The sequence below is a fragment of the Aquarana catesbeiana genome, linkage group LG02 (genome assembly GCF_042186555.1).
Source record: "Aquarana catesbeiana isolate 2022-GZ linkage group LG02, ASM4218655v1, whole genome shotgun sequence".
Lineage (NCBI taxonomy): Eukaryota > Metazoa > Chordata > Amphibia > Anura > Ranidae > Aquarana > Aquarana catesbeiana.
The window spans coordinates 84,256,713-84,280,402 of NC_133325.1; the positions used below are offsets into that span (position 1 = coordinate 84,256,713).

A 23,690-nucleotide genomic window follows, 5' to 3' on the forward strand; every position below is an offset into this window, starting at 1 on the left:
TGAAACAAACTAAAACATGACTTAAAATATGGAAGCCAACAGCTACCGGTACCTGTCACTATACAACTTTTCTATAAGAAAATCCAGTACCAGATTAACCTGTTCCCACACGTACAGGGCTTTATAACAGTCAAATCAGCATTGCTTTTCTGCTAGCAATCAGAAATCAGCTTTTATCAGTATAACATAGTCATTGGTGGGCAAAACTTGAAACATGCTTCCAGTTATCAGATTTTTGTTGTAAGGGCTCTTAATTTAAAGTTTCTCCTGTAGTTCACTTAGGGGAGGCTTTAAAATAGGCTTGAAATCTACAGGTGAAATTGTTCAAAAAGTATTACAACATAGGATGTTGTGGACACTTACATTTACACAAACCACATTACCATGTTGGTTGTGATCCCTGTGCTTCAAGTAGATTCATCTACATGTAGGAGATACCAGTCAATTGCTGATGCAAGCATAGTAGTCATACAGCCATGCTGAGGAATCCTCTCTTTCTTGCATGTTCCCGTGTTGCTAAGGCAGGAGAGGCCGTAACGTACCATTGCTACATGCCAAGGCCACTGAAGCAAACTCCTGTAGACATGTTGACTGTCTAATAATCGAATCAGACTGGTTACCTAAATACAGATAGTTTATACTCTAGAACTGAAACTCCAGTTTTCTGAGGTAAAGAGTTACTAGCTGAGCAGTTCTGCCTACACAGGCACATCATAATCCAAAGGTCCTTTGCCTGGCTTAAGATAGCCCCTCCAAGCCCTGGTGATATCCCATGTGATCACACTCCTTTGTTGTAGAAAAAATATTTTTGGGCAAAATTAAATTGGAAGCACTTTTAGGATAATTAGCTGGGTGACTAATTAAAAAATGCATACTTTTTATGCACTTTAGGCCCACTTTGAAAAAAGAGAACAATGTCTATAAGAACAATGACAATAGACATTGCAGGCTTTGTTCACTATACTACCAATTAGTTGAGAAATATTTACAAAGTATTTGTCAACTGTTCATTAAGTTCCCAAAACTCTTAAGGTTATGGCACTTCTGTGCATTTGGCAGGTATTATGAACACACACTGGCTTACTGTTATGTTAGTATGTATGATGTCTAATACTAACTCTGCTTTCTCTGGTCCAGCTGGAATCTGGGTATCTTGTTTGTAACTAATTCCAACCCCCAAAGTCTATGCCAACATCTCCTGCACCCCCTAGTAGCACTGGGAGGAACACCAATTGTAGATGGATAAATCTTCACGCACATTTAAGACTGAATGCTGTTCACTTAGGGACGGTTGCCTGAAAAATTGTACTTCTTGCATCCTGCTGTAACCAAAAAGTAGCTAGCAAGGATCCACTGACACTTCTGAAACGGCTGGAAACCAAATCAAGGATTGAAAGAGAAAGATACAGTAAAATAAATAATAGTTTTAGAGTTTAGTGGTCTCTCAGTGTTACAAAGTCGTAGTTTGTCCTCTCATTATTAGTAGCATCATAAAAAACACAAATCCACTTTTGGAGGTCTGCAGAGAAGACTCTGCTCTTAGTTTCTATTTCTAAGACGCCAGAATCTTTGTGCTGGTCCAGAGGATCCATTTACATCTTTGACAGTTAAACTGTTAGAAGCTGATCTGTGATAGTATATTTAGATGCTGCTCTACCCTACTGCATCATTAAAGGCAAAATAAATAATAGGGTGCAATGTGTTATGTATCCATGACCCCAAGAAGTGCTATTGTTTAATTTCTTATGCCAAAATAAATATATACTGCATTTTTTTTTCTTGGTGGTAAAGCATTTTTGGTTTATCTTTAAATTACAGCAAAAATTCTACTTTTCAAGAAATTCAGGAATACGGTATTTCAACGGAATAGTGTAATGTTCTTTCTTTTCCAGTCAGGTTGGATCCCTAGCTTTGGAGGGGGGATCCAGCCTCCATCCATGGTCCTGCAACCTCTACATGCCTTAGAGGAAAGCACTTAAGGTCTCCTTTAAACAGTCTGCACAGGAAACTAATATATGACAAAGTTCATATTTAAAACTAACCTTTGTGGCCTGTTCCAAAAGGTTAATACCAATCATAAAAAAGGTGTACTTTAAAACAAGTTAACCTGATATGAAAATATTTTATAACACACAAATACAAGTCTTTAGCATACATTCTAATAATGAGAAAGAATTGTAAAAACTTAAAATTGTACAGTAGGCTTGCTGTTATCAAAAATAACCGTCTGCATTTAATGCATTTGCGAAAATATTCAAATATTTTAATGGCAATTATGCCTCCCTATGGTCCTGGTATACCTCAAACTGACTTTGTCAAAGCTGTTGACAGGGGTAAAAGTGTAAACCAGAGGTGCCTGCATACATCTGCAATAGCTTTCAGTCCTCCCTGTCCACCCAAACGCTGAGATGTTGTATATTAGAGCTTTTCCCTTATGAAAACAGTCCAGCGTTCTGGCACAACAAGAAGCTTAAAAAAGCTAGTACAGATATGTGTACCTCTAGGCGCCTGCTCTTTATAATGGTCAACAACTTCTTTGGTTCGAGTTACAGAGTCATTTTAATGACTAGATTTTTGTCAATAGAACCATATCAGTACAGGTATATTTGTACTTATTATTCATTGTCCCTTTACATAGCACCGATTTGCCAACATTTTGCTAAAGTCCGCTGTCAACTTGGAAATTCTCTGGAGATCTTTTATGGGAAGATGTGATGAAAGTGCGGATGTGCATTATCTCATGGAAACCTATCAGCACAGTCTCTCGTACTTGGTTCTCCTGTTTTTTTTTTTAATGCTATTAACACCACTTTCTGAAAGATCCAGCATCCAATTGATGTTCTCTCAAAATGGCCATCAAAGCCAAAGAGGGCACATTTGGTCTGGTGTATAAAACTCCATGATCTGTCGAATACTTGGTGGTATATACTATAGCGAATGAGAATAATTTCACTTTTGTTATAGTTGCCGGTCTGGAAAGAAACTCTATAATAAAACTGAACACTAGAAGTGTCTTTTCTACGGGCTCCTTTCTGTCCTCATAGAGATGACAAGCTCCACCAAACCACCCGGATTCTGTCTGTGTGACACCAGTGGTATATATCCCTAATTCACTGGATTTTTACTGCTCTATTGTCAAGATCTCCCTGTTAGAGTTCCGTTGTCTGCCATTGGCCTGTTATAAGCCATACTTTCACAATTTTCTGATGGGGGCTATCTGAGGGACAAAAAGAAGTATTCAAGCAATTCAATTTGTCATTGTTTACAGAAAACTGAAATATAATTTTGGGCGGACCTGGTCTCTAATATGTGGTTCTAGTTGGTAGTATCATTAGAAGAGGAGTGTGGGAAATAGAACAGTCTAATTGTGCACACAGTCTAACACATATATGCAGGCACATCATAGAATTTAAGAACACCATTTGGCTGAACGCTACACACTACGGTGTTTCGTGTTCACTGTTTGGCTACACAGTAAACTATATCTGTCAATAACACCAAAGGAACGTACCTGCATAAGGCTTTCTTGGTTGACAAACAAAGATCAAAGTCTACAGACTAAGCAACAAAGACAATGCTAAACAAAGTCACTAGAAAACTGATGTAACTCTATGACACATTACTCTTTTATTGTAGGTGCCCCCCTTCTCTTTGAATTCGTAGGCGTTCCTTCTCGACCTGCAGACGCTCCTTCTCTATGTGAAGCTTCTCAGATTCAAATTTTAAGAGCTGAAGCCTCTCCTTTTCTAGCTGCAGGTGCTCTCTTTCCAGTTTTAATTTTTCTGCTTCTATGTCCAAGGGCTGCAAAACATTTTTTTCTGCTGAAGCAAAATCATTCTCCATGTTGGCTTTCTCAGCGTGCATGACTTGGAGCCTCAGCTTTTCTCTTTCAATTTGCAGACGCTCTTTTTCAACCTGTAGTCTCTCATGCTCCATGTCTAAGTGTCTCAAACGCTCTCTTTCAATTTGAAGTCTTTCTTTTTCCACTTGGAGCCTTTCAGCTTCAATGCTTAATCGCTGTCTTTCTAGCTCTAGCTTCTGCTTCTCTAGTGTTATGAGGAGGTGGGAATCCTTGTATGGGATTCTGGCTATAGAACTCAGGGTGCCAAACTCCTCAATTCTGGGAAATTCCTCGGGAAGATCATTCTCCTCTCTAGAGTCAGGTAAGACCGCAGACAACATTTCATCCTCTTCCATCTCAAACTATATGTGAAACACAGAAAAATAGTTTATACAGAAAAGTGCAAAATTGAATAAAAAACATAGTATCCAAGTTTCACTATGAAAAGCCTCCAGTATCAACATAAAATGTGTTGAGAAATATCCTTATCCTTTATTATTTGTGTGCCTGGTCTGCAATTTGCCTAAGGATGTAATGTTAAAGTTAAAGCTGAACTCCAGCCTTACCTTCAGTCTTGCACAGCTGTACAGGGTCTTCTAATACAGGTGTGTATTAGAAGCCCCAGCAAGTTAGATATAGCCCACCTCATTTCCTGGCTGGAGGATGTCCAGCGTCATCTCACTATTTCTTCCCCACTCTTAAACTAGAAAAATTTGGTTAGAAAACTTTTGTTTTAGGAATGTTTTTTCGATTTTGTAATCCATAGTGGGGTCCAATGGACATTTGTTTTCGACTGCAGTGATGAGAAAATTCCAAACAACAGAATGGCAAATTGTTCTTTAACGGGTTTCTAACAGTAAATGTGGTTTTCATTCTGAAAATTACATTAATTCCAAAACAAATCTAAAAGGCAAACTAAATTTTGAAGCACTTTCAAACGACATTCATCCCGTCATTGAATGTAATGATAATACGAATGTTTGTATGATGGTTCGAAAAATATACTAATATATTGGCCAGCTTTAAGCCTAGTACACACAATGAGTTTTTTTTTTCGGTCAACTCTCGATAGGAGCTGCTGTACTAACAATTTGAATTTAGTACAGTGTTCTCCTTGCTAGGCTATTGTGTTCTGACAGGGAGACAGCTCCCCTGCCAGAACACACCGGTCAGCGCTCTCAGCCATTGGCTGTCAGCGCTGACCGGATGCCAATTGGCAGACCTTTTTCGGTCAAGCCCCTTTGACAGAATCTGGCCGAATAGCTTGCTTCTGTTGGACCAGCTGCCGTACGCATGGGCCTAATGTCGGCCGGTTTCTATTGAGCTGGCCGATGTCCCCCGATATTCGGCCCTTTACCGTCCCTGGCCTGCCCTCTTCATTCATTGGATTTCACTTTTTTTGAATCACAAATACTTAGCATTACATGTGGGCATTAACCATGGCAGTCTACAAGCAAATGCAGCATGCCAAGGAATGCCCACTCCTCCAGGCTGATGTCCACCCATCAAGACATTTTTATATTTGCATAACTCCTTCCAAGAGTCAGCCCACTGCTTGCATCAGGGCCAAGGGCTCTTCAGACAAGTACTTTGGCAGGGAGCTGTGGCAAATTCAGAAAACTATGTATAACAACCTGTATAACATTATAAAAATATAAAAAACTTAGGGTCCTTTCACACGGGCGGTCTGCCTGGTGGACTCTGCTTTGAGACAGATTGGATGAAAACAGACCGCTTGTCCATTTTCACCCGATCTGATTCGCCAGATGGATGGAAAATAGGGTCTCCATTCGTCTGGATTTCATGGACAGGATCAAATCGGATAGCAGCCGGTGTCAGCGGACATGTCACCGCTGACATCCGCCACTCCATAGGAGTGAATGAAGGCTCTGATCAGCTCCAAAGAAAAAAAGCAGTACAGCGCATAAATTAAATTGAAAAAAAATATATAAATAAACAAAGCTAAAAGTCCAGTATAAACAAGATGCAGGCAAAATCCAGTGATTCTTCCAGTGACACTAGTGACATGAGAAAAAAAATGCAGGGTGACTGTGGTGACAAACGTGGACCTCCACCTTCGGTGATACTAGCCGCTCACCTCAATAGATGGACCCCTGAGTGAATCAGTCAGGTCAAACACAGCGGTTCCCTCACAAGGGAATTAACAGGAGGAGATGAGTGCACGGTAAGGCATCAGCAGCAGCAGCTTTCAGTAACCAACATACAGGCAGTATTCACATGTAAAAGATAAGGAAGGAATCTAGTGCTCTCTGATTCACTTCCGATCAGAGGTTGGTTTGCAAAATGTTGAATAAATTCTTTTATAGATGAGAATTCATTGAATCCAAACTTAAGACTTGTTCCACATTGGTAGACTTGAAAGTGTTTCACTGAGTCCTTGTCCCTTACTGACAATGAGTACACGTTGGCCTTGGAGTCACTTTTCCTCAACAGATAACTGCCATCCTGTCCATTGGTAAGCAAAAGAGCTTCTGCTGAATGTCGGGTCAGATTCTCATGAAACCACCATGAAACCACCAGCATGCCCCATGCTCCAGTGGTGAACTATCCTTTGGCATCATCACATCCAATGCAGGCCTATGGTCTTGAGGTCCTAGTGCGGAGGATTTGGTGGTTTCATGAGAATCTGACCCGACATTCAGCAGAAGCTCTTTTGCTTACCAATGGACAGGATGGCAGTTATCTGTTGAGGAAAAGTGACTCCAAGGCCAACGTGTACTCATTGTCAGTAAGGGCCAAGGACTCAGTGAAACACTTTCAAGTCTACCAATGTGGAACAAGTCTTAAGTTTGGATTCAATGAATTCTCATCTATAAAAGAATTTATTCAACATTTTGCAAACCAACCTCTGATCGGAAGTGAATCAGAGAGCACTAGATTCCTTCCTTATCTTTTACATGTGAATACTGCCTGTATGTTGGTTACTGAAAGCTGCTGCTGCTGATGCCTTACCGTGCACTCATCTCCTCCTGTTAATTCCCTTGTGAGGGAACCGTTGTGTTTGACCTGACTGATTCACTCAGGGGTCCATCTATTGAGGTGAGCGGCTAGTATCACCGAAGGTGGAGGTCCATGTTTGTCACCACAGTCACCCTGCATTTTTTTCTCATGTCACTAGTGTTACTGGAAGAATCACTGGATTTTGCTTGCATCTTGTTTATACTGGACTTTTAGCTTTGTTTATTTATATATTTTTTTTCAATTTAATTTATGCGCTGTACTGCTTTTTTTATTTGATGCAAATTTTGGGATTTGATAAATTTACCCTCAGTATCACAGCTGCTGTTTGATTAGGGTTTTTGGTTTGCGCTGGTTGACTTTGTCTATACTTGTCTGATCAGCTCCGCCTGAAAAAATTAAAGGTGGACCTGATCGGAAAGCCCGTGTGAAAGGGGCCCAAGTTGAAGAATGTAAATGCACAGATAACAGTTTTAGGATAAGAACCCTGATGTTTTATCACAATTTTTGAGGTCCTAAAATGTTAGAATTTTTTTTTCTAGTTTAGGTAGGACAGCATACAGTGGGGCAAAAAAGTATTTAGTCAGCCACCAATTGTGCAAGTTCTCCCACTTAAAAAGATGAGAGAGGCCTGTAATTGTCATCATAGGTATACCTCAACTATGAGAGACAAAATGTGGAAACAAACCCCAGACAATCACATTGTCTGATTTTTGAAAGAATTTATTTGCAAATTATGGTGGAAAATAAGTATTTTGTCAATATCAAAAGTTCATCTCAATACTTTGTTATATATCCTTTGTTGGCAATGATAGAGGTCAAACGTTTTCCGTAAGTCTTCACAAGGTTGTCACACACTTTTGCTGGTACGTTGGCCCATTCCTCCATGCAGATCTCCTCTAGAACAGTGATGTTTTGGGGCTGTCGCTGGGCAACATGGACTTTCAACTCCCTCCAAAGGTTTTCTATGGGGTTGAGATCTGGAGACTGGCTAGGCCACTCCAGGACCTTGAAATGCTTCTTATGAATCCACTCCTTCATTGCCTGGGCGGTGTGTTTGGGATCATTGTCATGCTGAAAGACCCAGCCACGTTTCATCTTCAATGCCCTTGCTGATGGGAGGAGGTTTCAACTCAAAATCTCACGATAGATGGCCCCATTCATTCTTTCAGGTACATGGATTAGTCGTCCTGTTCCCTTTGCAGAGAAACAGCCCCACAGCATGATGTTGCCACCCCCATGCTTCACAGTAGGTATGGTGTTCTTTGGTTGCAACTCAGCATTCTCTCTACTCCAAACAGGACGAGTTGTGTTTCTACCAAACAGTTCTACTTTGGTTTCATCTGACCATATGACATTCTCCCAATCCTCTTCTGGATCATCCAAATGCTCTCTAGCAAACCTCAGATGGGCCCGGACATATACTGGCTTAAGCAGGGGGACATGTCTGGCACTGCAGGATCTGAGTCCCTGGCGGCGTAGTGTGTTACTGATGGTAGCCTTTGTTGCGTTGGTCCCAGCTCTCTGCAGGTCATTCACTAGGTCCCCCCCCGTGTGGTTCTGGGATTTTTGCTCACCGTTTTTTTGATCATTTTGACCCCACGGGGTGAGATCTTGTGTGGAGCCCCAGATCGAGGGAGATTATCAGTGGTCTTGTATGTCTTCCATTTTCTAATTATTGCTCCCACAGTTGATTTCTTCACACCAAGCTGCTTGCCTATTGCACATTCAGTCTTCCCAGCCTGGTGCAGGTCTACAATTTGGTTTCTGGTGTCCTTTGACAGCTCTTTGGTCTTCACCATAGTGGAGTTTGAAGTGTGACTGTTTGAGGTTGTGGACAGGTGTCTTTTATACTGATAACAAGTTCAAACAGGTGCCATTAATACAGGTAATGAGTGGAGGACAGAGGAGCCTCTTAAAGACAAAGATACAGGTCTGTGAGAGCCAAAAATCTTGCTTGTTTGTAGGTGACCAAATACTTATTTTCCCCCATAATTTGCAAATTAATTCTTTCAATAATCAGACAATGTGATTGTCTGGATTTGTTTCCACATTTTGTCTCTCATAGTTGAGGTATACCTATGATGACAATTACAGGCCTCTCTCATCTTTTTAAGTGGGAGAACTTGCACAATTGGTGGCTGACTAAATACTTTTTTGCCCCACTGTATATAGTGCAGCAGTCAAGTACTATCTAATGCACAGAAAATCTTGCAGGCGGATGTCCACTCAGTTTCTGTAAGCAGATAGGGTTCGCTCTGCTCTATGGGCAGGCGGGTGTAAATGGACTCTGCTGATCTAATTACCATAGACAGAGGGAGATGGATCCACTTTAGTTTATTTTTAAGTGACCGGATTGGATCAGAGGTAGGTGGGTGTAAACAGACACAAGTCCGTGTACACCCTCTGGTCCATAGGGGTGAATGGACTGTCCAATCAGGTCCACCTGAAAAACAGGACAAGCGGACCTGATCAGAATGGTCGTATGAAAGGGTCCTAAATGTATGATGATCAGTGGTGAGTTCCCCTATAACTGTTGGTGGTCAGTGATGGTTTTTCCTCCAAAACACTAGTGGTCAGTATGCCCTATGTATCTCCTTGCTGCTCAGTGTACCCCTCTTTTGTTGGTGGTCAATGGGAGCAGTGTTTCGTACATTAAGGATTCGCATGGAAGCAATGAGTGGCAGAAGAGGAAGGGGAGGGATCTCAAATGTAAACACTGGCACTGGCCACCCGTGTGTGTGTTCTTTGCAGCGCTCCAAAAACATTAGTTTGCTTCTCCAGTGTTTTTAACTCTATGGCAGTATTGAGGTGGTTAAGCCACAGTTTATGTAATGTGTAACAACCTGCTGTATCTAGATTCTCTTCCTTGCTATTTACTAGATGACATTTAGCACCGTGTTGGAGTTATGCTGGAGCTGCACACCTGACCTTTACAACCTGTACAGCTTGTACTCTAGTATCTGTCCCTCATCTCAACTTTAGAATCCACAGGTTCTAGTTTGCCTCCAATCACAAATCAAGTTTTTAGTTTATGCTTTCTGCCTGCCCTGACTTTCTACTTGCTCTTCGACTATGGTTATTTGAAGACAGCATGCCAAACAGTACAAACAGTCAGTAAGTGCCTCACTGACAGCTTTTTGCTACCAGTAGGTAATAGAGAGGATCCCACTCATTCCCTGACAGTTTGATCCAGTCATATATACTGCCAGCAACCAGTTTTCCGGGACCCTGAAGCCTCTAACTCATTATCTCAGCCTGCTAGAGGTTAACCAGAGTGGCATTTTTTCAGAGATTTGGAATTATATATGCCTGCCCAGGTCAGCTTAGGTCTCTACTGGGAACTTTTACATCATTAACTTCACCTGCTTTGGTGGCTCTTGCTCCATCTCTGAAAGCTGCTCTGTTCTACAAAATCCAGCAACCTTACACGTTAAATTAAATCTTACAGCCAGTTGTGGTAGCACTAAAGAGTACATTGTACAATGCCTGTTGATAGTAGTAAGAAGTACAGTTGGACTCTTGTTAAACTGAACAAATACATGATAAACTACCACATATTTTCCATACTAGATACTTAAAGTGTTACTAAACCCAGGACCCTACATTCACTATATCTGGTCTCCCACAGTACACAAAACATAGGAATGCAATTATTTTAGTAAATATAAACTGCTAAATACCTTTTCTCATCAGCGGTATATAGCAGTCAGTATATAGCACTAGTTAAAGCTTGTAGGAGGAGTTTTCATTCTCCTCTGACTGTCCTATGAGGCTGCATGACCCTTGACCCTCTGTTTGGACAGTGCTGATTGGCCCTGTGCCGATCACACGCACCCTCCCAAAAAAAAAAAAAAAAAACTCTCTAGCAAAACACATCAAATGGAGCATGTGCAGAGTGCCCCCAAAGCTCTGTTCTATGGATTGGGAACAGTAAAAGAAGGGGAGGATCAGAGAAAACAGGATCAAACAACCTATTTAACACAATGCAGAGGGTTTACGTCTTAGGATCCGCAGTGAGTATAGAAAGCATGCTTTACTGCATATACAGACTGATTTAACTGGTGTGAGTTTAGTAACACTTTAACATGCATTAATTAAAGTCAAAAGTGAATTAACCTAATTGACATTGTTTAAATAGAAAAACCGAATATGTAAGGACATCCAATGGCCAAACAACCCTGGTATTTACATCTCTGGCAATCAACATCTGATCTTCATCACGTTTGTTCTTGGATATGCAGCCAATAGCAGCCTATAAAGCTAATTTTGACAAATGATGAGGTGCATAGAAGTGTGTGCCCCTTTCTGATACTGTGCATCAATAATAGTTCCATTCCTCTATAGAGCTGAACAGGGTCCATCATTCCTATGGGAACTAACACCAACATGTAGGTGGTGAACTGCACCTCTAGGACACAGCTTATAGATCAAATGAAGCCCTAAAGCCAGCTCTCATTATTTCAGCAGAAAATGCAGGTAATCCTACATAGATCCATTTAGGTGCTGAAAACATATTGAGACCACATAATACAAAGGCTCCCATTGCTGACATCATTCTGAAAAAAAAAAAGTTACTTGGCTATTTCTAACTTCAATAAATTCAGGTCACAATCCCACAATGGGTATACAGATCAGCAGACTGCATACTGAGTGAAGCCAGAATTCATGATCTGCAAACCTATTCTGTGTCAATGGCTTACTCTAGGTTTACACCTATGTGTTTTTTGTGCGTTTTGTGGTTTGCAGAAAAGCCCTAGAAAGTGGTTTCCTATAGGACACGTTCATATCTATGAGTTTTTCAGGCGCGGGATTTTTGGAAAGGGTCAGGGACTTTTTTCCCGCAGTAGATTGCGTTTTGCGTGTGATAGACTTCAATGGACCCGCTTTTTTCATGCGTTTTTTTTCTTCTTAACAAACTGTAAATAGCTGGTTGTTAAAGAGGAGATGAGTCATCAACTGGGTTCCCGCAAAGAACAAAATAAAACAAAATAAAAAATAATTTAAAAAACGCCCCCCCCCAATCCATACCAGGCCTTTCAGGTCTGGTACAGATTTTGAGGGAAACCCACTCCAAAATGTTTTCTTTAAATGGCGTGCCCACCCCCACAATCCATACCAGACCCTTATCCGAGCATGCAGCCCGGGTCACCGGGTGGCCTCGCCCCTTAGTTATTTAAGAACAGTCAGGCGGCGGGAGCCTTCAGTGGAAGAGTACCTTTTTTTTCTTTTTTTCAGGTTGACGGTGGTGTCGGGTGTCGTGATTGGTGATGGATCTACACCGGGGGGGGACATTTACAATTTTTTTTTTTTAAAAAAAGGACTTGTCAAAAACTGCCTACAGTCATTTTTTACACTACACTTTTTTTTTTTTTGGTGAATGAATAGGGGTACCCCACACTCATTCACATAGGGGGGAGCGGGATCTGGGGGCCTCCTTGTTAAAGAAGGCCCCCACCCGCACAACCCCACAAACACCAGCCAGGGTTGTGGGGAAGAGGCCCTTGTCCCCATCAACATGGGGACAAGGTGCTTTGAGGGGGAAGAGACCCCCCTGCCCCAAAACACCGCCCCATTATGAGGGCATGTGGCCTGGTATGGTTCAGGAAGGGGGGGTACTCGCTCCTCCTCCCCTTTCCTGGCCTGCCGGGCCGCATGCTCGGATAGGGGTCTGGTACGGACTGGGGGGGGCAAACCATTTTTTTCTTTTTTTTTCTTTGCCGGCAATTTTTTACATTCCGCTTATGACTCATCAGTTGTTATGGATGCAGCGGCCGCCCACTCCTTAACAACTGGCTATTCACAGTTTATTAAGGAGAAAAAAAATGCAAAGTGCATGAAAATCGTATGCAAAAATGCATCAAAATTGCGTGTTCAACAACGCACTACAAAACATGCAGGAAAAACTGCTAAGTTTTTCCATGTAGTGAGGCTGTGCCCACTGTCCAGGGCAGAGGAGAAAGATGTATACTTGCCTGCTCCTCTGCTTTTCCCGCAAATGACGCTTCCCCACGATCCAGCGGTGGACTGTTCCTGATATCCTCACATCTAAAGCAGGTCTATGAGCGTGATGAGGTCAGGAACAATCCACAGTGGGGGCGTGGTCTGGTGGGGGTCCAGGCTGAGACTGCCATTTACTATCATACAGCAGGTCTTAACTTGATGTGTGGCTCCTGGGACATCTAGTCAGGAAAAGTCCACAGCACAAGACTGCTAGACTGGGGGGGGGGGGGGGGGGTAGGAGCCACAGGGACTGGTTTTGTGTGGGGAGGATCAGAGGATTAAGTAAGTATATCTCTCTTCTTCAATCCCTTAGACAAAAATAAGCAGTTGACTCATGCAGTGTGGGCACAGCCCCACTACATGGGAAAACTTTTTTTTCCCAGTGTTGGGCTCTAAAGGATAATGAAGTCACTGGATGTGCAGTACAGCCAACTGGCATATTTAGGAGATGCAACCTCCATACTTTCTTAGGAGGTTTCCTCCAATTTTCTCTGAAATTGTTATCAATTCTGTGTGCCACATCAGCTTTAGACTGGACATAGATTGTTTTTCAGCCCAAACAAACAAATTCCCCCATCCACACATGCAAGGTGGATGGAGGAATCCTTCTTCTGCTGTGCCATTGTATTCTGACAGCAGGACTCCTCTACTATCTGAATACACTGTGCTGCAACCACTGATCGACAAAAGTATTCCAACAGTCCTGTTCAACAGAAGGCGATCTAATGATTGACTTCTGTTGATGGGGAACAACCATAGATGGATTGAAATGTGTTCGGTCCATGCTGAACCAAAGGAACTTCAGTCCATCTGTGGTGAGCTTAAGTCACCTTTCTTTCTCTGGGCTGCTGATTAGATTAAGAAGGAAAGTGACACTTTAACCGGGTCATCCCTATGCCCTCCCTCCTACAAGCATCTTCAAGTGTTATGCTGAGTACACACGGGCGGCCTTTTTGACCGGACTGGTCCGACAGACTTTCCAGCGGACTTTCGACGGACTTTTGATGGACTTCCGACGGACTTTCTAACGGACTTGCCTACACACACTCACACCAAAGTCCGACGGATTCGTACGTGATGACGTACACCGGACTAAAATAAGGAAGTTGATAGCCAGTAGCCAATAGCTGCCCTAGCGTCGGTTTTTGTCCGTCGGACTAGCATACAGACGAGCGGATTTCTGGGTCCTGCGGAGTTACGACGTAAAGATTTGAAGCCTGTTCCAAATCTAAAGTCCGTCAGATTTGCGACTGTAAAAGTCCGCTGAAGGTCCGGTGAAGCCCACACACAATCAGATTGTCCGCCGGATTTGGGCCATCGGCGTCCGTCAGACCAGTGCAGTCGAAAAGTCCGATCGTGTGTACGCCCCATTAGACTAATAGCCCTGTGTAAACCAACAGAGCCCTGTTACTCATACCACTTAAAGTGCAACAATGCATATTTCTACATTCACTTCCATCAGAGGATTGTTCATAGAACCTGTGCACCAGAAACTAGTATATTTTGTTCTTGTATAGAATTACTGACAAATTCACAGTAGCAATCCAAGGTAGTTTTGCTTTATCCATGCAATTGGCTTTTAGGTTGATATGCAAAGCTCATACCATTACCATATTTATATTATAGAATAGTAGAGGAGGAGAAGATTATTATCCACATTATAAACACCTATTAATGCACCTGAAAAAAAAGTGATGTTCCTGCTTTGTAAATAAAAATAATCCAGAAATTAATAACACAATGGGGTTGATTTACTAAAACCGGAAAGTGCAAAATCTGGTGCAGCTGAGCTAGATTTTGCACTCTCCAGTTTTAGTAAATCAACCACAATGTTTATAAAATACGGAATTCATAAATCTTTATTTTCCACACAGCTGTTTTTTCCCCTAATTCTCTTTTGTCTGTTATGTTTCAAAAGTCTAATACTGATAGAGGTACAGAGAGGCCATTTATGTCAAAGCAATAATAGACCCTCTGGAGCCATGGCCACTATTGAAGAGGGAACTCAAGGCAAGAATTACAGACTAAAATATACATTTATGCTGTCTTTTGCTTGAAAACTGTTTGCTACCAAGAGCAGGCCAACGTTCTGTTACTGCATAAAGATCAATGACCAATTTTCATATTATGGACCATTATGGACAAACCATTATGGACAAGAATAAGGAAGGAGAGAAAATCAGCCATAAAAGTTTTGTCTATATTAGATCCTAGCTATAATTTTTACGAGAGACACTTGGAAAATACAAACTCTGCACAATTTAAGATGTATGTTTGTTCAAAGCTCTGAGGCAGTGCTGGTCGTTGATGCTAATGATCTTAATTACCATGTAACCTCAGGCACTTGTCTACTTCTTGACAGACAAATGGATAACAGTTGTAGTATTTACAAACCAAAATTTCATAAAAAATGCACCTTGGCCTGGGCCGATCGTGCTTAGCTAAGTTGCAGCAGAGCTCATTGATCTCTCTAACATTAAGGGTCACATACCTGCTCATCACTAGGCGTCTGATTATACACAATTCTATTTTGACGGGAGTTGAACTGGATTCCCAAGCAAGGATGTGACATTCTCTTTTTCCAGCTAGTACCCTGTAATGCCAGAAGAGGTCAATGTAGTTTTCCGGTCGTACACAGAAGGTCTACAGAAGTGTTAGGACTAGAGTTTGGATATTTCACTGGTGATTCCAGGTCAATCAGGGATAATTACGTTACACAAAGATCTGGCTGTTAGCAAAAAGGGGTCTATCAGAGTTAGTGGTAGACACAACACAAAGAAATTAGGAAAGATAAAAGGTAGAGAGAAAGAAGAAAAAAACTGAAAGTAGATATTCTTACTTCGAAATTTTGATGTTCATCCTCTTCGACCTTGATTTCAGCCGTTGAATCGCTTGCATCTTGGACATTTTTCCACTCCAAACTGGAATCATTGGTTAATACACTTGGCTTGTCATCGGTGTCATCAATGATGGAATCTAGGTCAGATAATGGAAGGTGCATTCCAGAGCTTCCAAGTTTCACATCTGAATTTAGGGTCTTTCTTTTTATGAGGGACCTCCAATCTAGATATCTTCTTTTGACCTCCGTTCCAGTTCTTTGCTCCCCCTCGCCCAGTGCATTTACACATTCAGCAATTTCTTCCCAGGCCTTGCGCTTCATTTCATTGATTGTGGTGTTCAGCTGTTTTGAAAATATGACCTCCCTCCTTTTTTTGATTTCCGTTAGTAAGGTCTGCGTTTCCTGCACGCTGAAGTTACTTTTCCTCTTTCTTTTAAGTTGCTTCATCATGGAGGGCTGTAGCGTCATTTTTTTCTCATCAGTAGGAATATCAGGAGTCCTAGATGGAAAAATCTGTGGCAACTGCTTCTTCCTGCTGAATTTTGCCAGGTTTAATGATTATGTATTTGCCTCTCTAGGAGAATTCTAAGGATAGAGAGAGGAACATTTTGCTGAAAAGAAGTTCACAGGCCTTAATTTAATTATACATCATGCAAAAACTTATTATGGCCAGTTACCTAAATCAGGCATTGTATTTAGAGGCGCCACAAATTGTTGACTTCTGTCTGTGTTGAAGGATTTCCCCCCTGAAGCCAATAAGGTTGACACATGGTTTTGGCTAGTCAAAAAGTGGTAGCAGCAAGGGAATAGCCTGCTGAAGAGACTTCTAAAAGCTTCATTTTCTGAGCAGGGATGTATTTTAACCACTTCCTGACCACCCTATAGCAGTTTTACTGCTACAGGGCGGAAGCTCTGTGCATGATCACGTATATATACATGATCCTGCACTTCTGCCTGCAGGGGGCGTGTGCGCACCACCAGCGGGCCGCTTCTGCTGTGATAATTCACAGCAGAAGTCGATCTGCGGGTGCCAGGCACTCGATGTCCTTCAGCACCTGCCAATTGACGGTAAACCACACAGAACGGGGATCTGCCTATGTAAACATGGTAGATCTCAGTTCTGACAGGGGGAAAGGGATGGATTCTTTGTTCCTGCAAAGTAGGGACTAGAATTCCTCTCTTCCACTAGTAAAAGCAGCACATACAGTACACAAAAACACTGGCTAGACACACATTTAACCCCTTTATCGCCCTAGATGTGTAACCACTTGCCGCCAGCCCACCGTCAAATGACAGCTGGGCAGCGCAGCTCTCGTTCTGGGTTGATGTCAGAAACGACCACTCCAGAACGACCGCTCTTGCGCGCCTGTGGGGGCGTGCATCACGGCGATCGGTGGTGCGGTGTGTCAGTCTAACACACCGCAACACCTATCTCGGTAAAGTGCCTCTGACGGAGCTGATCACGATTTAAACAGGAAGAGCCGTTGATCGGCTTTTCCTCACTCGCGTCTGACAGACTCGAGTAGAGGAGAGGCGATCGGCTGCTCTACTGACAGGGGGGGTCTGTGCTGATTGTTTATCAGCGCAGCCCCCCCTCAGATGCCCACCCAGGACCACCAGGATGCCGCCAGGACCACCAGGGATTGGCACCACACTGGACCACCAGGTATGCCACCCTAGACCACCAGGGAAATGCCAATCGCTGCCCAGGCAGCTGTCAATCGATGCCCAGGCAGTTGCCAATCAGTGCCCATCCCCAATGCCTGCCAGTGCCATCAGTGATGCCTATCAATGCCATCTATCAGTGCCGCATATCAGTGCCCAGCAGTGCCGCCTATCAGTGCCCATCAGTGTCCATCAGTGCCATCTATCAGTGCTACCCATAAGTACCCATCAGTGTCGCCTATCAGTGCCCATCAGTGCCCACCAGTGCCATCCATGAGTGCCCATCAGTGCCGCATATCAATGCCCATCAGTGCTGCATATCAGTGCCCATCAGTGCTGCCTATCAGTGCCCATCAATACCACCTCATTGGTGCCGCCTTACCAGTGCCCGTCAGTGCCGCGTTATAAGTGCCCATCAGTGAAGGAGAAAACTTACTTATTTACAACATTTATAAGAGAAACAAAAGAAAAACTTTTTTTTTCAAAATTTTAGGTCTTTTTTTTTATTTGTTTAGCAAAAAATAAAAAACGCAGAGGTGATCAAATACCACCAAAAGAAAGCTCTATTTGTGGGAACAAAATGATAAAAATTCTGTTTGGGTACAGTGTAGCATGACCGCGCAATTGTCATTTAAACAGCGACAGCGCTGAAAGCTTAAAATTGGCCTGGGCAGGAAGGGGGTATAAGTTCCCTGTATTGAAGTAGTTAACCCCTTCCCAGCCAGTGTCATTAGTACAGTGACAGTGCATATTTTAGCACTGATCACTGTATTAGTGTCACTGGTTCCCACAAAGTGTCAAAATTGTCAGTTAGTGTCCGATTGTCTAACGCAATATCACAGCCCCACTATAAGTCGCTGATCGCTGCCATTACTAGTATAAAAAAAAATAATAAATAAAAATTCTATAAATATATGCCATAGTTTGTAAACGCTATAACGTTCGCATAAACCAATCAACATATGCTTATGGGGATTTTTTTTTTTACCAAAAACATGTAGCAGAATACATATTGGCCTAAATTAATGAAGAAATTAGATTTTTTACATTTTATTATTGGACATGTTTTGAAGCAGAAAGTAAAAAAAAACCAAACATTTTATTTGGGTACAGTGTTGCATGACCGCGCAATTGTCAGTTAAAATAACGCTGTGCCGTATCGCAACAAAACAGCCTGGTCAAGAAGTGGGGTAAACCTTCTGGAGGTTAAATGGTTAATATAAACCTGTGGTAGCTAATATGGATGAAGTTCAAGCATGCAAAGATCTAGATTACCCCGGGAGTCCCAAATACAGAACATCATCTCTTCAACTCTCATCTAGAAAGGGGCTACTTGGCCCTATCTTCTCCCTCCTTCCTGTAATGATAATGAAATGATAGACCACGAGGTGTGTTTGAGAGGTAAATCGAAGCACCAAACCTCTACAAGCTATTTACACAAAGCAATGCCACTGGTTTTGAGACTCTTTAAGCACTCTAGAAAACGACCTCTAGGTGCTTGCATTTCATCAACATTACCAATTTAGGGCCATTACAATAACCACAGAATTTACACGATTGCCTGTATAGCACACTGTTTAAAAGGATGTACAAAGTTGAAAACACATGGGTTTACCGTTGTATATGCCAAAGGTTTGGAATCTGTTTAAAGTTTGCATGAAATGTTGTAATTTACGTGCGTTTTGCACATTGCAAAGCCACACTAACCAGTTCCGGACCGCCCCATAGCAGATATACTGCTACAGGGCGGCCCTCCTGCGTAGAATCACATATATATATATACATGATTCTGCACTTTTGCCTAGGGGGGGCGCGTACCGCCGGCGGACCGCTTCTGCTGTGATTACTCACAGCAGAAGCCAATCTGTGGGTGCCGGGCACTGGATGTCAGCCGGCACCCGCCGATTGTCAGGCATAGACACAGAACAGAGCTCTGTCTATGTAAACAAGGCAGAACTTCGTTCTGACAAGGGGGAAGTGATGGGTTTTTGTCCCTGTAAAGGAATAAAATCCATCACTTCCCTAGTAAAAGCACCTAACACAGTACACATAAACACTGGTTAGGCACAGAGTTAACCCTGTGATTGCCCTAGATGTTTAACCCTTTCCCAGCCAGTGTCAATAGTACAGTGACAGTGCATATTTAGCACTGATCACTGTATTAGTATCATTGGTTCCCGGCCCGCAAAGTGTCAAAAGTGTCAATTAGTGTCTGATTGTCCACTTTAAGTCACTGATTGTTTTTTTTTTTTTCAATTGTCGGTCTTTTTTTGTTTATAGCGCAAAAAAAAAATGCAGAGGTGATCAAATACCACCAAAAGAAAGCTCTATTAGTGCGGGAAAAAAGGACACAAATTGTATTTGGGTACAGTGTTGCATGGTCGCGCAATTGTCAGTTAAAATAACGCAGTGCCGTATCGGAAATAATGGCCTGGTCATTAAGGGGGGTAAATCTTCCGGAGGTCAACTTTGGGGTTGATTTACTAAAGGTAAATAGACTGTGCACTATTGCAAGTGCAGTAGCACCAGAGCTTTGTAAATGAGAACACCCAATCACATGCAAGGAAAATTAAAAAAAGAACTGCATTTTTGCTTGCACGTGATTGGATGATGGAAGTCAGCAGAGCTCGCCCCTATTTACTAAGCTCTGGAGCAACTGCTCTTGCAGAGTACAACTGAACTCGCCAAAGTGCACAGTCCATTTGCCTTTAGTAAATCAACACCATAGTTGCTAATTAAAGCGGGGTTCCACCCAAAAGTGTAACTTCCGCTTTAAGCACTCCTCCCCCCTTACATGCCACATTTGGCATGTCATTTTTTTTGGGGGGGGGGGGAGTGGGTGACTACTTTAGAGAGGGACTTCCTGTCCCACTTCCTCCTTCCACCCACGGGCCGCCAAGGCGACTCCTCCTCTCCCCTAGGCGGTCCCTCCCTCTCAGCAATCTTCTGGGACACCTGACAGGTCCCAGAAGATTGCCTGTCCACTGGGAGAGCGCAGAGTGACTTGCGCATGTGCAGTGTGCGCCCGAGCCGTGAAGCCGCAAGCTGTCATGGCCGGGTGCCCATAGTTCCAATGGATGTGCCGAGGAGAGGAGGGGAAGAGGAGCGGCTCCGTGCGGCTTTTTGTAGCTGCTGACTTGTAATTTAAAAAAAAGCCTGGAACTCCACTTTAACCACTTCAGCTCTGGAAGGTTTACCCCCCTTTCATGACCAGGCCATTTTTTGCAATACGGCACTGCGTTACTTTAGCTGACAATTGCGCGGTCATGCGACACTGCACCCAAATAAAATTTATGTCCTTTTTTTACCACAAATAGAGCTTTCTATTGGGGGTATTTGATCACCTCTGCGGTTTTTATTTTTTGGGCTATAAACAAAAAAAGACAATCAAAAAAACAAAACAATATTTTTTACTTTCTGCTATAAAACATACCCCCCCCAAAAAATTTAAAAAAGTTTAGGCCAATATGTTTTCTGCTACATATTTTTGATAAAAACAATCCCAATAAGCGTATATTGATAGGTTTGCGCAAAAGTTATAGCGTCTACAGACTATGGGATATTTTTATGGAATTTTTAATTTATTTTTATTACTAGAAATGGCTGCGATCAGCGACTTATATCAGGACTGCGACATTGTGGCAGACAAATCGGACACTAAGTGACACAATATTGGGGACCAGTGACACCAATACAGTGATCAGTGCTAAAAAACATGCACTGTCACTGTACTAATAACACTGGCAGGGAGGGGGTTAACATCAGGGGTGATCAAAGGGTTAAATGTGTTCCTAGGGGGTTTTTACTAACTGTGTGGGGGATGTACTTTAACTGTGGGAAGACAGAGATCTGTGTTCCTGCTTAGCAGAAACACAGGATCTCTATCTTCCCTTGTCACAGAATGGCGATCTGCCTTGTTTACATCGGCAGACTGCCGTTCTGCCTCTGTTGGAAACGATCAGCGGGTCCCGGCGGACATCGGATCCGCCAGACCTGCTGATTGGCTCCCGCTGTATGCAGTCACAGCATGAGCGGGTCGCCGGCAGTGCACGTGCGTGCCGCAGACCCGGAAGTGCAGAATCACGCACAGGTACGTGATTCTGCCTGTAGCAGCAGCCGCCCCACAGTATATGTATGTGGGGCTGGCGGCAAGCAGTTAAAATGGTTGTAGAGGCAGAAGTTTTTCGTTTTTTTTAGCTTAATGCATTCTATGCTAAAAACCTTCTGTGTGTAGCAGCCCCCCTAATACTTACCTGAGCCCCATCTCTATCCAGCAACGTACACGAGTGCGTCGGCCGTCTGGGACTCTCCCTCCTGATTGGCTGAGACACAACAGCATGTGAGTATAACATCTTTATTATTTTTGAAGGAAAAAAAATTTAGTATCACTTTAAGCTTCTTGCTAAACGAATTGTGCTGCCTATGTTCTCACCACTCTGACTCCAGCCTTCTCTCTCAGCTCAATCCGGTGAGCAGAGAGCTGATCCAAGAAACAGTAAAACTGCCATAGGAAACAGTAATGCTAAACCAAGAAGCAGCAAAGTGACCTTAAGTGGAGTTCCACCCACTTTTACAACTCTTCAGCATCCCTCACTAAACTGTGCACTGTAAACGAATTGGATATTTTTAAATTTTTTTTCTCAGCACTTACTGTATATCTACTATATTCATTTTTCACTTCCTCCTCCCTGGCCATGGCCCATCGCATCATTTCCTATTTGCAATGCCTTCTGGGAAGGGGCGGCAACTTCCTCTGACACTGCCATTACTATGGAAACCTGACCTGAAACCTATTACACTGCTTGTGCTGCACTGAGCATGTGCAAGATCTGCAAGGATGAGATCCAGGAAGAAATACAGTCTGGCTTCAGATGCCCACACTTAAGATGGCCACGGCCTGCTGTAAGTTTATAAAATAACAAACTACTGCTAATAACTAACAAAACAGACCTTAGTTTACAGATTAACTTTACTAAAAGACATTAAGCTTGTGTATTATAGGGGTATTTTTATTTAAAAAGTATCGTTTCGGCCGGAACACCACTTTAGTGAATGGCACTGGATCACAAGAAGTGCTTGCCACAATTTCTGTACATATCCTTTTCGCAGGCAAAACAGCTTATTTATAGGTATTTTGATGGTTGTCTGGAGTTCTTAACTATCTTGAATTTTTATACCTAATATAAAATAGTTTACAACTTCAAATATTTTACATAGGGATAGTTAGGTAAACCATGACATAGATATCAACATTTGCTGATATAATGGCTGAAATCAAGAACTTTGCAAGAACTATGTGTTCTCATCTTTAAAGGGTAACGCCACTTTTATGGGGGGGGGGGGGGGGGGACAAATAAAAAGATAATAATATAGCATAAGCTTTTGCTACAGAAGCCATATTATAATTTAATGTTATTAAAAATTATCTTAGCATTTCACTTTTCAGCTGCTGTGATTTTCTTTAAAATTCAATGCATTATGGCAACCTGGAGGTGTTTTGTACACAGTTGGTGTACACACCTCCCCCAGAAATGTTATTTCCTGCTTGTTGGAAGAACTCTGCACTAAGATACAAGTCAGGCTTTGGACCCCATTCACACCTGATCGCGGGCGGAATCGCTGCGACTCGGCCCTCGATTTCAAATCACTGCAAAACACAGGACGCATAACAATGCCATTACTTCCTAATGACACCCTAATTGTGCCGTGATTGACGCGCTGATTGCCCGGGTGTGAATGGGAATGTCATTTTAGCTTTTAGCTGAGATATTCCTTAAAGGGGTTGTATGCATTAAGGTGAAAAAACTTCTGACACTGACCAGCCCCCCCCCCCCCCACCACCTGTTTTACTCACCTGAGCCCGTTCGTTCCCTCTCTGCCCGGTGTTCTCGGCTCTTGATTGGATAGATTGATAGCAGCGCAGCCATTGGCTCCCACTGCTGTCAATCACATCCAACGATGGGGGCGCCGGGGGCGGAGCCGAGTCCGGCGTTCTGTGTCTAAGCACGCAAATGCTGGACTCAGGAGAGCGCCCGCAAGGTAACCCCCAGGGAGACCGTTTCTCCCAGGGGGTTTACCGATGCCAGGAGGAGCCACGAGTGCCGCCAGGGGACCCCAGAAGAAGATGATCGGGGCCACTCTGTGCAAAACGAACTGCACAGTGGAGGTAAGTATGATATGTTTGTTATTAAAAAAAAAAACAAAAAAAAAAAACGAGGGTTTACAATCACTTTAAGGGTAAATTACTGCTAAAGGAATGCTGACATTGCAACCTTTCCGATTAGAATACTGAAAGTGCATCAGTCCTGCACAAGTTATAATCTAAGGCTAGGCTCACATCTATGCGTTTCTGCATGCCGTGTA

At 42.7% G+C, this 23,690-nt stretch overlaps 1 protein-coding gene across 2 annotated transcripts in view; it reads right to left on the bottom strand.

Moving 5' to 3' along the window:
- Window positions 1–1,800: 1,800 nt before the first annotated feature.
- MSANTD4 (Myb/SANT DNA binding domain containing 4 with coiled-coils) overlaps window positions 1,801–23,690 on the bottom strand; it is a 43,899-nt gene continuing 22,009 nt past the window's right edge. The window contains exons 2-4 of one of the 2 annotated variants that reach the window (XM_073613121.1): window positions 15,663–16,247; window positions 15,315–15,416; window positions 1,801–4,203 (exon numbers count right to left, since the gene is read on the bottom strand). In XM_073613121.1, coding sequence (XP_073469222.1) covers window positions 3,628–4,203; window positions 15,315–15,416; window positions 15,663–16,130 — 1,146 coding nt within the window. In that variant the 5' untranslated portion in view covers window positions 16,131–16,247 and the 3' untranslated portion in view covers window positions 1,801–3,627. The remainder of the gene's footprint in view (window positions 4,204–15,314; window positions 15,417–15,662; window positions 16,248–23,690) is intronic. The other variant, XM_073613122.1, reaches the window with a different exon arrangement.